This window comes from Trachypithecus francoisi, unplaced genomic scaffold (assembly GCF_009764315.1).
Source record: "Trachypithecus francoisi isolate TF-2019V2 unplaced genomic scaffold, Tfra_2.0 Lachesis_group5, whole genome shotgun sequence".
Classification (NCBI taxonomy): Eukaryota; Metazoa; Chordata; class Mammalia; order Primates; family Cercopithecidae; genus Trachypithecus; species Trachypithecus francoisi.
Window position 1 is genome coordinate 13,049,501 of NW_022681470.1, and position 15,919 is coordinate 13,065,419.

General features: G+C 40.7%; 1 protein-coding gene across 3 annotated transcripts in view; it reads left to right on the plus strand.

Moving 5' to 3' along the window:
* Nucleotides 1–15,919, plus strand: part of B3GALNT2 (beta-1,3-N-acetylgalactosaminyltransferase 2) — a 62,385-nt gene that overhangs the window by 21,460 nt on the left and 25,006 nt on the right. For all 3 annotated transcript variants that reach the window (XM_033200308.1, XM_033200309.1, XM_033200310.1), the window contains one exon: nt 3,769–3,864. In XM_033200308.1, coding sequence (XP_033056199.1) covers nt 3,769–3,864 — 96 coding nt within the window. The remainder of the gene's footprint in view (nt 1–3,768; nt 3,865–15,919) is intronic.

Sequence of the window (15,919 nt, forward strand, 5' to 3'; positions counted from 1 at the left end):
TATTGACTAAATACACTGTAGTGTGATGTAAGACTAGTTTGGGGATAGATTATCTATGAATAAATGTGCTATATCTAGAAAAGAAGGAGTTGACTAGATTAGAAATCTCCAACTTAAAATTCCCTAAAGCCTAGGGAATTTTGAAAATTGGTAATGGATATAAAAAAAGTTTGGGATTCTTAGGATGAGTATTATTGCCTCTTTCTTCCAACTGTAAAAGTCCATGATACAAAGCTAATAACTGCTTCAAACCTTTTTTGTAATAAGATACAGAAGAAATAAAAGTTATTCTTTTACCGAAAACAGAAAATCCCTGAAGTTTCTCTGTTCCTGATATGTGGGGAAATCTGATTTGTTCACAGAATGCATCTGAAAGAGTAGCATGGAATTGTATTTTTTAAACGTGAAGAAAACTGGAAGGAATTATTCAGTAAACAACCCTATAGCCACTAACTACATTCTACAACAGTTAACGTTTTTCTGTATTTGGTTTATTACATGTTTGTATCCACTCCCAAGTAGCTGGGATTACAGGTGCATGCCACCACACCTGGCTCATTTTTGTATTTTTAGTAAAGACGGAGTTTTGCCATGTTGGCTAGGCTGGTGTCGAACTCCTGACCTCAAGTGATCTGCCCTCCTCAGCCTTCCAAAGTGCTGTCTCCGCCTTCCAAAGTCCTGGGATTACAGGCATGAGGCACCGCACCAGGCATGGTGTGCTTTTTCTTTGTTTGTTCAAGGTGTGCTACATGTTTCTTCAATCTGTAAATTTATGTCTTTTACCAAATTTGGGGGATTTTCAGCTATTAATGTCTTCAGAACCTTTTCTGACTTCACTTGCTCTCTCTACTCCTCCTGGAATTCCAATTACATGTATGTTAGATCTTTTGGTATTGTCCTACAGATCACAAGACTGTTCATTTTTTTCAGTGTTTTTGTCTCTTTTCCAGTGTAGATAACTTCTGTTAATCTGTATTCAAGTTTAGTGACTCTTCTGTCATCTCAAATCTGAAGTTAAGCCTATCCAATGAATTTTTTATTTTAGATTTATTTTAAATATTATACTTGTTAGTGCTTCAGTTTCCATTTAGTTCTTTTTTACTGTTTCTATTTCTCTAAAATTTCCTACGTGTTCATTGTTTGAGAATATTTTTCTCTACAGCTTTGACCATAGTTGTAACAGCAGCTTTAAAATCTGTGTACGCTTATTCTGAGTCATCTCATCATCTGTCTTTATTGATTAATATCTTTCCTCTAAAATATGGGTAACATTTTTCTGTTTTGTGTCTAGTATTTTGGGGGTCTTTTGGTTTGGGTTTTGGTGGTGATGGTGGTGGTGGTGGTGGTGGTGGTGGTGGTGGTGGTGGTTGACAGGGTCTCGCTCTTTTGCCTGGGCTGGAGTGCAGTGGTCTAGTCACGATTCACTGCAGCCTTAAACTCCTGGGCTCAAGCTGTCTGCCCTCCTCAGCCTCCTGAGTAGCTGGGACTACATGCGTGTGCCACCATACCCAGCTACTGGTAAAATTTTTTGTAGAGCAGGGTCTCACCATGTTGCCCAGGCTAGTGTCAAACTCTTAACCTCAAGTGATCTTCCTGCCTTGACTTCCCAAAGTGCTGGGATTACAGGTGTGAGCCACCACACCTGGCCCTTATATTTGCATCCAGATCCTATTATATTCTGGATCTTATTATATTCCTCAAAGAGTAATTTTGTTTGTTTGTTTGTTTGAGCAGGCAGTTAAATTGGCTGGACACAGACTGTAAACATTGTCTCACTTTCAATGAGAAACAGCTAAAATCTCTATTGAGTTGTTTTGGCCTTGGATGAGCTACTTGGATTCTGCCTTGAATGTGTATTTTATGAGTCAGCCACAGATTTGGGCAGAGTTTATATGAAGAATTTACAGTTCTCTCTGTGATCCTTTCCTTTCTGGGATGTTCCCCCTCACGCCTTTTATTAATTGATGTGTTTACCCCAACTCTGTCCTCTTAATTTTCAAGCAGAACGACTACAGATTTTCACTCAAATTTCTAGTTGCCCTAGAGTTGTACCCTCAGACAAAGAGTCAAGAAGAGGGGTAGGGAGGAGATGCATATTTGGAGCCTTTTCCTTCTTCCAAGTACTGATTCTTCTCCAGTTTCTGCCTGTTTGAATTCCAGTACCTTCAAATCATTGTTTTTTATGTTTCATCCAGAGTTCATAATTATTATCTATAGGAGAACTGGTCTGATATTACTGGAAACAGAACTCTGTTCAGTTTTTTACAATGTGTTTGTATTATTAATGTTGATTATTAGCAATGAATACAATGTTAGAGATAAATATACAATTGTATATGTATATACCAATACATATACAATTGTATATGTACATACCAATACATATACAATTGTATATTTTATACAATTGTATATGTATATACAATACATATACAATTGTATATTTATATACAATACATATACAATTGTATATTTATATACCAATACATATACAATTGTATATTTATATACCAATACATATACAATTGTATATTTTACACAATTGTATATTTATATACCATACATATACAATTGTATATTTATATACCAATACATATACAATTGTATATTTATATACCAATAAATATACCATGGTATATTTTATACAATGGTATATTTATATACCAATAAATATACCATGGTATATTTTATACAATGGTATATTTATATACCAATAAATATACCATGGTATATTTTATACCATGGTATATTTATATACCAATAAATCCCAAAGTGCTGGGATTACAGGCATGAGCCACTGCACCTGGCCCCAGTCCTCTTTTATATTCACTTTTTTGTTTTGTTTATATTTTCTTCTGAAGATTCTTTTTGGAGGGAGTTTCCTGAGTGCTTTTGTTCCCAGTAAAAATCTGTGTTATTTCAGTTTAGTCTTAACCCTTTGAGGGAGTTCTGACACTATAATATGTTGGCTTAATTTTACAACACTGCTCACTTCCCTTAATATTTTTTCTTTCAAGGTGGGTTTGAAAATATTTTTTCTTTCAAGGTGGGCTGCAGTCTTGGCTCACTGCAGCCTCCACCTCCTGGGTTCAAGTGATTCTCCTGCTTCAGCCTCCCAAGTAGCTGGGACTACAGGTGTCTGCCACCACGCCTAGCTAATTTTTGTATTTTTAGTAGAGATACGGAATTTCACATGTTGGCCAGGCTGGTCTGGAACTCCTCACCTCAAGTGATCTGCCTGCCTCAGCCTCCCAAAGTGCTGGGATTACAGGCGTGAGCCACTGCACCTGGCCCCAGTCCTCTTTTATATTCCCTTTTTTGTTTTGTTTATATTTTCTTCTGAAGATTCTTTTTGGAGGGAGTTTCCTGAGTGCTTTTGTTCCCAGTAAAAATCTGTGTTATTTCAGTTTAGTCTTAACCCTTTGAGGGAGTTCTGACACTATAATATGTTGGCTTAATTTTACAACACTGCTCACTTCCCTTAATATTTTTTCTTTCAAGGTGGGTTTTTTTTTTAAGGTTATGTGGATTTTGTTTAGCATTTGAGAACTTCATGACAACTTTGATTACCTTAAATATCGTTATTTAGTAACCATGACTGCACTAGAAAACCCAGTGACGCCAAAACCACAGTGGAACCATGTTAGTGACCGTGGTTAGGGCCATTGTGGATTTAGCTGACCAAGATGTAAGGTATTTGAAAACTTGCTGCATATGCAATGGTATAACATGAAGTATTTTTTCTTGACTTCTTCTCCCAATTTGTAGGAGGCCCTCTTCATTGCTCGCTTCAGTCCTCCGAGCTGTGGTGTGCAGGTGAACAAGCTGTGGTACAAGCCCGTGGAACAGTTCATCTTACCAGAGGTACAGGGTGGCAGGAAAAGACTGTAGTGCCAATGCAGTCCTTCATAGGAGTGGGCATGTGTTTTCAGGGGCAGGTGCTTGGTATTTTCTTGTACCAGGGCAGCACTCCAGAGTGATAGATGAAGGGACCAACTGTGGATGTGCTAAAACATAGCACTCTGTATTCAGACCTCCTGAGGACTTCATGAGGCCTCAGAGGTTCCAAAACCACTTTTTGAAAAATGTTGCACTTTGCCATAGTTTATTTAGTGGAGTAGAGAACTGCGCAACTATTTTAATGACAAAGGATGGTGTTGGGTGTGGATTGATAGAACGACCAGACAGATATACCATTTGGGTAAAATAAAATAGTTTGCTTATCTAAAGAATGAAAAGAAAAAAAAGTCAGTGCAGACAGGATAATGACAGAGATGGGTCACATTTCCAAGTTAAATAAAATTTCTCCAAAGGGTGAACAGTTGTGGATGATGGCCTGAAAACATAACCTGTCACCTTCTGGGTCCCTCTAGGTCCAGTCATAAGTAGATACGCACTTGGCCGGGCGCGGTGGCTCAAGCCTGTAATCCCAGCACTTTGGGAGGCCGAGACGGGCGGATCACGAGGTCAGGAGATCGAGACCATCCTGGCTAACCCGGTGAAACCCCGTCTCTACTAAAAAATACAAAAAACTAGCCGGGCGTGGTGGCGGGCGCCTGTAGTCCCAGCTACTCGGGAGGCTGAGGCAGGAGAATGGCGTAAACCCGGGAGGCAGAGCATGCAGTGAGCTGAGATCCGGCCACTGCACTCCAGCCTGGGTGACAGAGCAAGACTCCGTCTCAAAAAAAAAAAAAAAAAAATAAGTAGATACGCACTAAAGAACGCCTCGCCTGCCAGGTGCCCTCATTAGTCCTGGAGTTAAGCCATACAGTATGGTCACAGAGTGTGACAGAATCAGGATCAGACATGAACAAATTATTCATTCATCAACTTCAGCCTTTCTAGGCTGTTTTAGTCTAGGCTGAGTACATTCCTGAAGTCAGTGCTCTGGAACCACAATCGGGGTCAGTTTCCCAGACATCTCTGGAGTTCACTTTAGATCACCTATAGAGTTCATCCCGCAGCATCACAGCTGAGTTAAGGTGTGGAGGCTAGACAACTGACCGGTCCTGGTGACTAACCAAGAAACTTTTTCCTACCCAGACTGTGGGGTGCCATTCAGAATTTGTTCAACAATAGGAACCACACATTTTTATAACACACTATGGGTCTTTGGAATTGAGTACAAGTAGTTGAAGCTATGTGTTAATTCCGTCAATGTCAAAGGGATCTCCTTTTCATTTGTATATGAACTTCCATTTTAAAAACTTTTGAATACGCTACTCTCAGCATACTGCTTATGGGGTAGCCTGCTCCGCAAGAGCAGTCAAAAAATAAATTTAAAAAAAACAAAACTTTTAAATAAAAGCCAAACCAAAACCGGGGGTGGAAAAAAGGAAAATGCAGATAAGCCAAAGGCAAACAAGACTACTAGAATGTCATATTTGGAGATAATCACAGTTAACATTTTTGCTTCTATGTGTATATAGTTGCTAGGATTATGCCATTCATTCTACTTTATAATTTACTTACTTTAACGTATCACGAACGTCTTTTGATATGATATGCTGTATTATTTGTAATGGCTATATAGAATTACATTGTACGAAAGTGTTGTCATTTAACTCTGTATTTGGATATTGATAGAGTTTCAATTTTTCGGTGTTATGGAAAAGACTAGTAAATATCACTGCACCTCTGTTTTATATGTATAACTGGTTATTAGGATGAATTGTTGGGTCAAAGGGCATACACATTTTTAAGTCACATGATTCCTTCATGGAGGGGAGTTTAGCAGTTTGTACCAGTGTGAACAATCATCAGCAATATATGAGAGTGCCTGTTTTCCTACATCCTTTTATTAATTTCACATATGAATTTTTTTCCTTTTTAAGTGCAGTATGTACCATCGAAGTTATCTTTTACTGTAAGAATGGTGTTTCAGGTCAGGCTCAGTGGCTCACACCTGTAATCCCAGCACTTTGGGAGGCCAAGGCGGGTGGATCACAAGGTCAGGAGTTCAAGATCAGCCTGGCCAAGATGGCAAAACCCCATCTCTACTAAAAATAACAAAAATTAGCTGGGTGCGGTGGCAGGCGCCTGTAATCCCAGTTACTCGGGAGGCTGAGGCAGGAGAATCGCTTGAACCCGGCGGACAGGTTGCAGTGAGCTGAGATCACATCACTACACTCCAGCCTGGGCAACAGAGTGAGAGAGACTCCCTCTCAAAAAAAAAAAAAAGAATAGTGTTTCAGCTACATAGTGTTGGATCTCAGTTTTTGCAGGAAGCCATTCTTTGGTTTGTTCATTCACATGAGGTACTTAATCTCACTGTGTCTATTTCCTCCTCTAAGATGAAGGTGGTACACCTTCCATTTCAGATGGTTATTCTGGGGGCTAAATGATTTAACACATGTAGACTGCTTAGAACATGCTGCCACATGCCACGAGTTCAGTAGATCAGTAGATGCTGTCATTATCATTATACTCCCCATCTGGATTGAGGGAGTCCTGTTCTTTCAGAGCAGTGTTTCTTCACCAGGGGCAATTTCCCTTCTGTGCACAGAGCAGTGTATATAGATACTTTCAGTTGTTAAAACTGGATGTAGGGTGATACTGGCATCTAGTGGGTAAAGGGACAGGGATTATGCTAAACATCCTGCAGTCACAGAACACCCCCCCCAACCTGCCCCAGCAAATAATTATCTGGCCCAAAATGTCATTGGTGCTGAGGTTGAGGAACTGTATTCCAAAAGAAAGTCACATGGGGTGCAGCAAAGAGGAAGAAAATAAACTTTAATGCTTCAAGCTAACCACAGTTTTATGGAGTCTACTCCATTATCTTGGTCAGCCTTATAGAAAGAATTGCAAATTTTGATTAGTTCATAAAAAATACTACTTTCGCTTAGAATGTCCTTGTTCTTAGGAAATACATGCTGAAATACTTAAAAATTCATGATATCTGCATTTTATTTTTAAGTGATTCAACAACAGAAAAGTATGTGTGTAGAGAGAGAAAAGGCAAATATGGCAAAATGTGAGCAATTGGTGAGTCTAGGTAATTTGAATGGTAATTTGAACTTTTCTATAGGTTTGAAGTTTTTCAAAATAAAAATTGGGTTCGGGGAGAGGGGTTAACCTTCCTTGCTGGTGTTCAGAATGGTATATCTGGCAGTGGGTACTAACGATGGGAAGTACTCAGCCAAAATGATGAGTTACCTTTGTAGTTGTTAAAAGACTTTTTTTCCCCCTGATTTTTATTTATTTATATTTTTTTGAGACAGGCTCTGGCTCTGCTGCCCAGGCAGGAGTCCAGTGGCATGATCATAGCTCACTGCAGCCTCAACCACCTGGGCTCAAGTGATCGTCCTACCTCAACCTCCTGAGTAGATGGGACTACAGGCACCTGCCACCATGCCCAACTAAATTTTTTTATCTTTTTTTTTTGTTTAAGACAGTGTTTTGCTCTGTCACCCAGACTGAAGTGCACTGGCATGATCCTGGCTCACTGCAACCTCTGCCTCCCATGTTCAAGTGATTCTCCTGCCCCAGCCTCTCAAGTAGTTGGGATTATAGGCACATGCCACCACACCGGCTCATTTTTTATTTTTTATTAGAGACATGGTTTCACCATGTTGGCCAGGCTGGTCTCGAACTCCTGACCCCAGGTGATCCACCTACCTTGGCCTCCCAAAGTGCTGGGATTATAGCCGTGAGCCACTGTGCTATGTTGACAGGTTAGTCTTGAACTCCTGGCCTCAAGCAATCCTCTCACCTCTCAAAGGTCTGGGATTACAGACTTGAGCCACCACACCAGGTTTTGTTCGTTTGTTTGTTTAGAAACAGAATCTCGCTCTCTCACCCAGGCAGGAGTACAGTGGCGCGATCTCAGCTCACTGCAACCTCCGCCTCCCGGGTTCAAGCAGTTCTCCTGCCTCAGCCTCCTGAGTAGCTGGTACTACAGGCGTGTGCCACCACGCCCGGCTAATTTTTTGTATTTTTAGTAGAGACGGGGTTTCACCGTGTTAGCCAGGATGGTCTTGATCTCCTGATCTCATGATCCGCCCGCCTGCCTTGGCCTCCCAAAGTGCTGGGATTACAGGCCTGAACCACTGTGCCTGGTCATCAAGTCTAGTTATTAAGAGTTTTAATGACTATAGCCTTGTGCTTTTTGTCTCCCTTCAAGCTTTAGGCTAAATAGACTTTTGATTTCATTACTTTTATTAATTTTGTATAATATTTTTTCTTTTAAAAACAAGCAGGCCAGGTGTGGTGTCTCAGGCTTATCCTCCCAGCACTTTGGGAGGCTGAGGTGGGCAGATCGTTGAGCCCATGAGTTTGAGACCAGCCTGGGCAACTTGATGAAACCCAGTCCCTATTCAAACAGCAAAAATAACCACACACACAAAAAGCAAGCAATTATTTAATAGTGGCTATACCTGGGGGGGAGCTAAGATTATGGATGATTTTAATTTTCTTCTTTTTGTATATCTATCTTCTAAGTGTTCCATAATAAACATATATTAGCTTTATATAACAGAAAGAAAAAACAAACTTTTAGCAATTAAAAAAATTCTCTCCAGTTGTACAAAATTCTGTTTTTGTTGAAAATATGTTTAATTTTAAATACTCTTTTTTGCTGCATCAAGGCTGATTGGGTTTATTTGCTCGGAAAAGTGATAGTGATGGTTGGCTGGCATATGATCAGCAAAAAGTAACACAAGAGAAATAGGTAGTGTATTCCATTTGCAAGAGGAAGTTCATCATCTTATTCCCTCCACACTTGGTGATTGCCTGGAGTCACATGTCAGCAGTATAGCTTGTCCAATAAGCAGGTCGCCGGTAAGGTTTTCATTGTGTAGCTCACTAAAGCATAAATCTCAGTGGGCGTCACAAGTGATTCTTCACAAGTGAAGACTACTGTGTATTTCTCTTAAAGTATTTATGTTTTGGCTGGGCGTGGTGGCTCACATCTGTAATCCCAGCACTTCGGGAGGCTGAGGCGGGTGGATAACGAGGTCAGGAAATCCAGACCATCCTGGCTAACACAGTGAAACCCCGTCTCTACTAAAAATACAAACAATTAGCAGAGTGTGGTGGCGCACCCCTGTAGTACCAGCTACGCAGAGGCTGAGGCAGGAGAATCACTTGAACCTGGGAGGCAGAGGTTGTAGTGAGCCAAGATCGCACCACTGCACTGCAGCCTGGGTGAGGTGACAGAGCGAGACTCCATCTTAAAAAAAAAAAAAAAAAGTGTCTCTAATTTTATGTTGTCCTTAATAGTACAGTTGGAACCTGAAACTAATTTTAGTAAAAAGCGGACTATTTTTGTTCACCTGAGTCACTAGTGACATTATTGTTGGCATTATGGACACTTATATCCTTAGACAGAGTTTAACTCCTGTTGCCCAGGCTGTAGTGTGATGGCTCCATCTCAGCTCACTGCAACCTCCACCTCCCAGGTTCAGATGATTCTCCTGCCTCAGCTTCCCAAATAGCTGGGATTACGAGTGCCTGCCACCACACCTAGCTAATTTTTGTATTTTTAATAAAGACAGAGTTTCACCATGTTGGCCAGGCTGACTTTGAACTCGTGACTTCAGGTGATCCACCCGCCTTGGCCTCCCAAAGTGCTGGGATTACAGGTATGAGCCACCGCGCCTGGCCTATATCCTTACTTTTTATGAAGGTTGAAATTCTTTATATGTAGTCATTTCTCCAATCCACAAGAAGTTGTTAGTGTTTATAGGCACAGAAGTACTGTATATATTTAAACTACTCTGTTGTTTGGATGAGAAATTAGAAGCTCTATGGAAAAGAATTGATGCCTGAAAGGAGTTACAGCTTGCTTATGTTATGGGAGAGATACATATGATACCTCATTTTTCTAACCTGTACCATACTGTTTTTTCCCAACTTTTATTTTTATTTATTTATTTATTTTTTTTTTTGAGACGGATTCTCGTTCTGTTGCCCAGGCTGGAGTGCAGTGGCCGGATCTCAGCTCACTGCAAGCTCCGCCTCCCGGGTTCCCGCCATTCTCCTGCCTCAGTCTTCTGAGTAGCTGGGACTACAGGCGCTCACCACCTCGCCCGGCTACATTTTTGTATTTCTTAGTAGAGACAGGGTTTCACCGTGTTAGCCAGGATGGTCTTGATCTCCTGACCTCGTGATCCGCCCGTCTCGGCCTTCCAAAGTGCTGGGATTACAGGCTTGAGCCACCGCACCCGGCCTATTTTGGTTTTTATGATCTTAGCAGGGAATTGCCATAAAAAAGTTGTTTTGGATCTTAAGAGATCCCTGGTTTCATAATTGTCTTACATCAGAATAAAAAGTAGGTATATGAGAGCAGAGGTGAGGAATAGAAATTAAACTGTGTTGTGGAGCAGAAACAGGTATAGGAGACAGGCAGAAGATAAAGCTTCTTCTTTCCTTGGTAACAAAACAGCTGGTGGGTTATGTAAGTTCCATGAATAAGTCAAGATGATTTGGGGGGACTAGGGAATTTTTCTGCTAACTATTCAATTATTCATTGAATTTGTTTGTTGTATCATAGCCTAGTCACAGACAAAATGGAGTTGGGTGCCAGGAAGGACCCATGTGAAGTAGCATGTCCCATGTCATGTCAATTGAATGGACAGTGCAGAGAATTACTCGTTTTATCATCATCTTTTCTAGATTTGTAGTTTTAAGGTGAGGGTTTTTGTCTGGTCACTATAGTTTTTACTTTCGGTATGATTCATTATTTCCTTTTTGCTGTCCTCTGAAATGTAAGTCATTCGGATTTGCTACCTAGCCTTCTGTTTTATTTTACTCATTCTTCCCAGGCAATTTCATTCATGACTGCCTGTATGCTGAAGGCTGTTAAATCTATAATTACAGCCTCAGCATCTCTTGTGAACTCCAGACGTGCTTTGAGCTGCCTACTGAACTTCTCCACTGGAATGTTCTGTGGGCATTCTAATGTTAGCATTGTCTCCATCCCACCTGTTCTCATCGCCTGTATTTTTAATCTTGGGTGTGTTCGCTTCGGCAGCACATATACTAAAATTTAATCTTATGTAACCATCTCCTTTTCCTCAGTCACCTAAACCAGAATCGTGAGAGTTATCCTCACTCTTATGTCCAAGTACTCACCAAGTCCTGTCAGTTCCTTATCGTAAGTATATATGCTATCGGTCCTTCCAAACTTTATCACTATTCAAGTTTTAGAAGAAAATAGAGTATATTTAAGGGCAAGAGGTTGTTGCAACGAGAAAGAGACATGATTAACACAAAGCAGCCTCACGTGGTCAGGCATATTCGTCCATTTAGTGTTTCTACAAAGGAATACCTGAGGCTGGGTAATTTACAGAGAAAAGAGGTTTATTTGGCTCATGGGTCTGCAGGCTATACAAGAAGCATGGCAGCCAGGCATGGTGGCTCATGCCTGTAACCCCAGGACTTTGGAAGGCTGAGGCAGGCAGATCTCTTCAGGTCAGGAGTTCGAGACCAGCCTGGCCAACATGGTGAAACTCCGTCTCTATTAAAAATACAAAAATTAGCTGGGTGTGGTAGCACGTGCCTGTAATCCCAGCTACTCAGGAGGCTGAGGCATGAAAATCACTTCAACCTGGGAGATGGAGGTTGCAGTTAGCAGAGATTGTGCCACTGCACTCCAGGCTGGGCAACAGAGCGAGACTCCATCTAAAAAAAAAAAAAGAAAAGAAAAGAAACATGGCACCAGCATCTGCTTCTGGTGAAGGCTTCAGGAAGCTTCCACTCATAGTGGAAGGCGAGGGGGAGTAACATGTCACGTGGTGAGAAAGGGAACAAGAAAGAGATGCCAGTCTCTTTTTAAAAAAACAGCTCTCATATACAAATAGAGCAAGAACTCACTCATTACTGTAGGGAAGGAGTCAAGCCATTCTTGAGGGATCAGCTCCCATGACTCAAACACCTCCTGCTAGGCCCTACCACCAGCGTTGGGGGTCACATTTCAAAATGTGATTTGGAGGGACCATATATCCAAACTATATCATCAAGGGGTCTGGGACTTAGCAACAGGACGTAACACTGACCTTCCAGTTCACCTAGAGATTATCAGTTGCTTACTGAATGTGTCAATTCACAGAAAATCAGTGTGTAAACCAAAATGTCAGTTCATTCATCTTTAATGCTCTTGGCTCATTCAAGTGATTTCAATGTTCAGGTCCCCTATCTAGGAACCTCCTACTTAGTTTGTCAAAGTACCTAAAAAACTAAATCTGAACTGTGCTAGATTTGAGCATGGAACTTAAATTATAACAGCGGAAGAGTGGGTGTTTTAGAGTGCTATTTTATCTAGGTAGAATGTGACCAGTGCCTTTTTTTTTTTTTTTTTTTTTTGAGACAGAGTTTCGCCCTTATTGCCCAGGCTGGAGTGCAATGGTGCAACCTCAGCTCACCGTAACCTCTGCCTCTTGGGTTCAAGTGATTCTCCTGCCTCAGACTCCCAAGTAGCTGGGATTACAGGCATGTACCACCACACCCAGCTAATTTTTTTGTATTTTTAGTAGAGATGGAGTTTCTTCGTGTGTTGGTCAGGCTGATCTTGAACTTCCAACCTCAGGTGATTGGCCCACCTTGACCTCCCAGAGTGCTGGGATTGTAGGTGTGAGCCACCGCACCTGGCCCAAAATGCTTTTTATCTTGCAGTTATTGCATCTTTCTCCCGCTTGACATTGCTGCATTGCCAAACTTTTTCTCTTAACCCAGTCTTCCTATACTGGCCTGTTGATATGTTTCATACATTGTCTTAAGATACTGACTTTACTAATTAAGCTTCAATCATACAGTTCTTCTCAATTATTAGAAATGTTGTTTCTTCTGGGGCCGGGCGTGGTGGCTTATGCCTGTAATCCCAGCACTTTAGGAGGCCAACGCAGCCTGATCACTGGAGGTCAGGAGTTCGAGACCAGCCTGACCAATATGATGAAACCCTGTCTCTACTAAAAATACAAAAATTAGCCAGATGCGATGGCGTGTACCTATAGTCCCAGCTACTCTGGAGGCTGAGGCAAGAGAAACGCTTGAACCCGGAGGCAGAGGTTGCAGTGAGCTGAGATCGTACCGCTGCACTCCAGCTTGGGCAACAGCAAAACACCGTCTCAAAAAAAAAAAGAAAGAAGTGTTGTTTCCTCTTATGTAGGGATTTAATTATTTAAGATTTGATCTCAAGTTTGAGAGAATATTAAGGCCTCAGAAGGAATAGAATTGAAAAAGAACAAATAAATAAATGTTTAAAAAGAGAGTTAAGGCTATCTAGGGGACGTATAGAAACAATCAGCACCTATTTCAAAGATATGAAAATGGAATCTTCTAAAGAGGCAGTTCCATTTCTGTGTGCCTTTTAGTGGTAATAAAGGCACTATTTCACTAAGTAAACGCACTTCACCATATACTTTATCACTAATCTTCTAAACAGCCCTTTGAGGCCAGTATCATTTTCTCTCTTTTGAAGATTAGAAAATGATGACACTGCTTAAGGTGGATCTGCACGATCTGCTCTGAGAACCCTAGGGCCCCACCCATTGCATCCGGAGTTTCACAGATAATGCAGATTAAGGATACATTAGCTGAATAGAAAGTAATAAACTGCCTGAGAAACCTGGACTCTTGGAATATTTTTATCTGTTATGGAGGAGAAAAAAAGTATTATTTCTTAAAAAAAAAAAAAAGAAAAAGAAGAAAAGAAAAGGTTGGGCCGGGCGCGGTGGCTCATGCCTGTAATCCTAGCACTTTGGGAGGCTGAGGTAGGCGGATCACTAGGTCAGGAGTTCAAGACCAGCCTGGCCAACATGGTGAACCCCCCCGCCATCTCTACTGAAAATACAAAAATTAGCTAGGCGTGGTGGCACGTTCCTGTAATCCTAGCTACTCGGGAGGCTGAGGCAGGAGAATTGCTTGAACCAGGACCCGGGAGGCTGGGTTTGCAGTGAGCCGAGATGGCGCCACTGCACTCTAGCCGGGGCTATAGAACAAGACTCCGTCTCAAAACAATAAAAATTAAAAAAAAAAACAAAAAAAAGAGAGAGAGAAAAAAAGTTTATATCACTCTGTACAGAGGAAAAAGAAAAGTTTATAAACCACTGACCTAGCTTATCAGACAAGTTGAATTTTGTATGGTTTCCCTATAATACTGGCTAAAATGAGACATTATTGTAAAGTACTTTATCTCTTCATTTTAACATATGAAAGTTTTTAGAGTATTAGAGCTGTATCTTTCATTTAATTCTCTATACCGTAGTCAATTCTAGTTGATTTTTAGTTGAACATTATTTGTTCAGCACACATTTTGAGTTTTCAGTCATGTCAGGCTGGGCTCGATGCTGGGGATATAGTGGTTGATCAGACAAGCTCCTTCCTGTTCTCAAGGTGTTTGTCTTCTAGTAGAGGCAGTTAGTTTAATAATAAAATAAACAAGAAATATCAGAGTGATAAATGGTATTAAGAAGGTAAAACAAGTTGATGTGATAGAAGTTGGGAGTTGGAGTCTTCTAGAGGACATCTGGAGAAAGCCTCTCGGAGGAGAAGGTGTGGAGCTGAGACCTGAGCAGGACCAAGGAGCCAGCTGTGCACAGAATTAAAAATGGGATCGTGGAGAAATGAGAAGACATTAAGATTTCAATATGTATCAGACCTTGGGACAGGAGGGCATAGCTCTCTAAGCTCAGAATCTGACAGTAATAATCACAAAGGGAAAGTTCGTCGGATTTGCCAAGGTAAAATTTATGGACTTCTGAATTTCAAAAATAACATTAAGTAGCAAACGAAAAACTATTTTAGCATATAAAATGTGCACAGGATTAAGATAATTTATCAAAAGCTTGCATAGATGAATAAGAAAAATAGAAAACTCAGAGGGCAGATGGCAAAGCAGCATGATAAGACAGTCCTCAGAAGAGAACATGCAATTCATAAACATCACTAGGAATCAGAAATCCAACTAAGCCAATCTTTTTTTTTTTTTTTTTTAATTCAGGCAGGGTGCTGTGGCTCATGCCTATAATCCCAGCACTTTGGGAGGCCGAGGCAGGCAGATTACTTCAGGTCAGGAGTTCCAGACCAGCCTGGCCAACATGGCGAAACCCCATCTCTACTAAATATCCAAAATTAACTGGGCGTGATGGTAAGCGCCTGTAATCCCAACTACTCGGGAGGCTGAAGCAAGAGAATCGCTTAAACCTGGAGAGCGAAGGTTACAGTGAGCCAAGATCGCACCATTGCACTCCAGCCTGGGTAGCAGAGCGAGGCTCTGTGTTAAAAAATGAAAAATAAATCCAACTAAATGAGGAATCATTTTGTAAAAATCTACTATATTAGGTTAAACTTTTTTTTACTAGTATCCCATACCAGGGAGAATACAGTGCAATTGTCCTTCTCATACATTGCTGATAACCCTATAAATTAGTAAAAGTTGCTTTCAAAAAGCAGTTGGTGGTGTGTTCCAAAATCCACAAAAAATACCTCTTTCTTGTCCCAGTAATTTCACCTTTGGGAATTTATTTTAAGTAAAAAACAAATTGTTAGGGGTAAATAAACATTTACACCAAAACATGCCTACATTATTTTAGTAGATACTTAGTAGATGTTTTAGTAGACATTTAGTAGCAACCAAATGTCTAACAGTAGGGGAAAATGAATAAATCAGGATGTGTCTGCTCATTGGGATGTATACACACATGAGGAAGAATGGTTGTGACAGCTGCAACAGCAGAAGGAAATGCTTTTGATACAATGGGAAATGGCAAACAGCAGCATGCAAAATTGTCTATATGCTCTTTGTGATTGGTTTTTTATATGTGCATGGAAAAAACGGTCAAGGATATACACCAAACGCTAACAGTGGTATGTCAGAGTTATGGGGTGAACATTTTAAATGATATGTTTTCGGAAAAATATTTCTCTAAAATCTTACCTGAAAACATACTTAAAACCTAAATGACAGCAATAAGGAAAT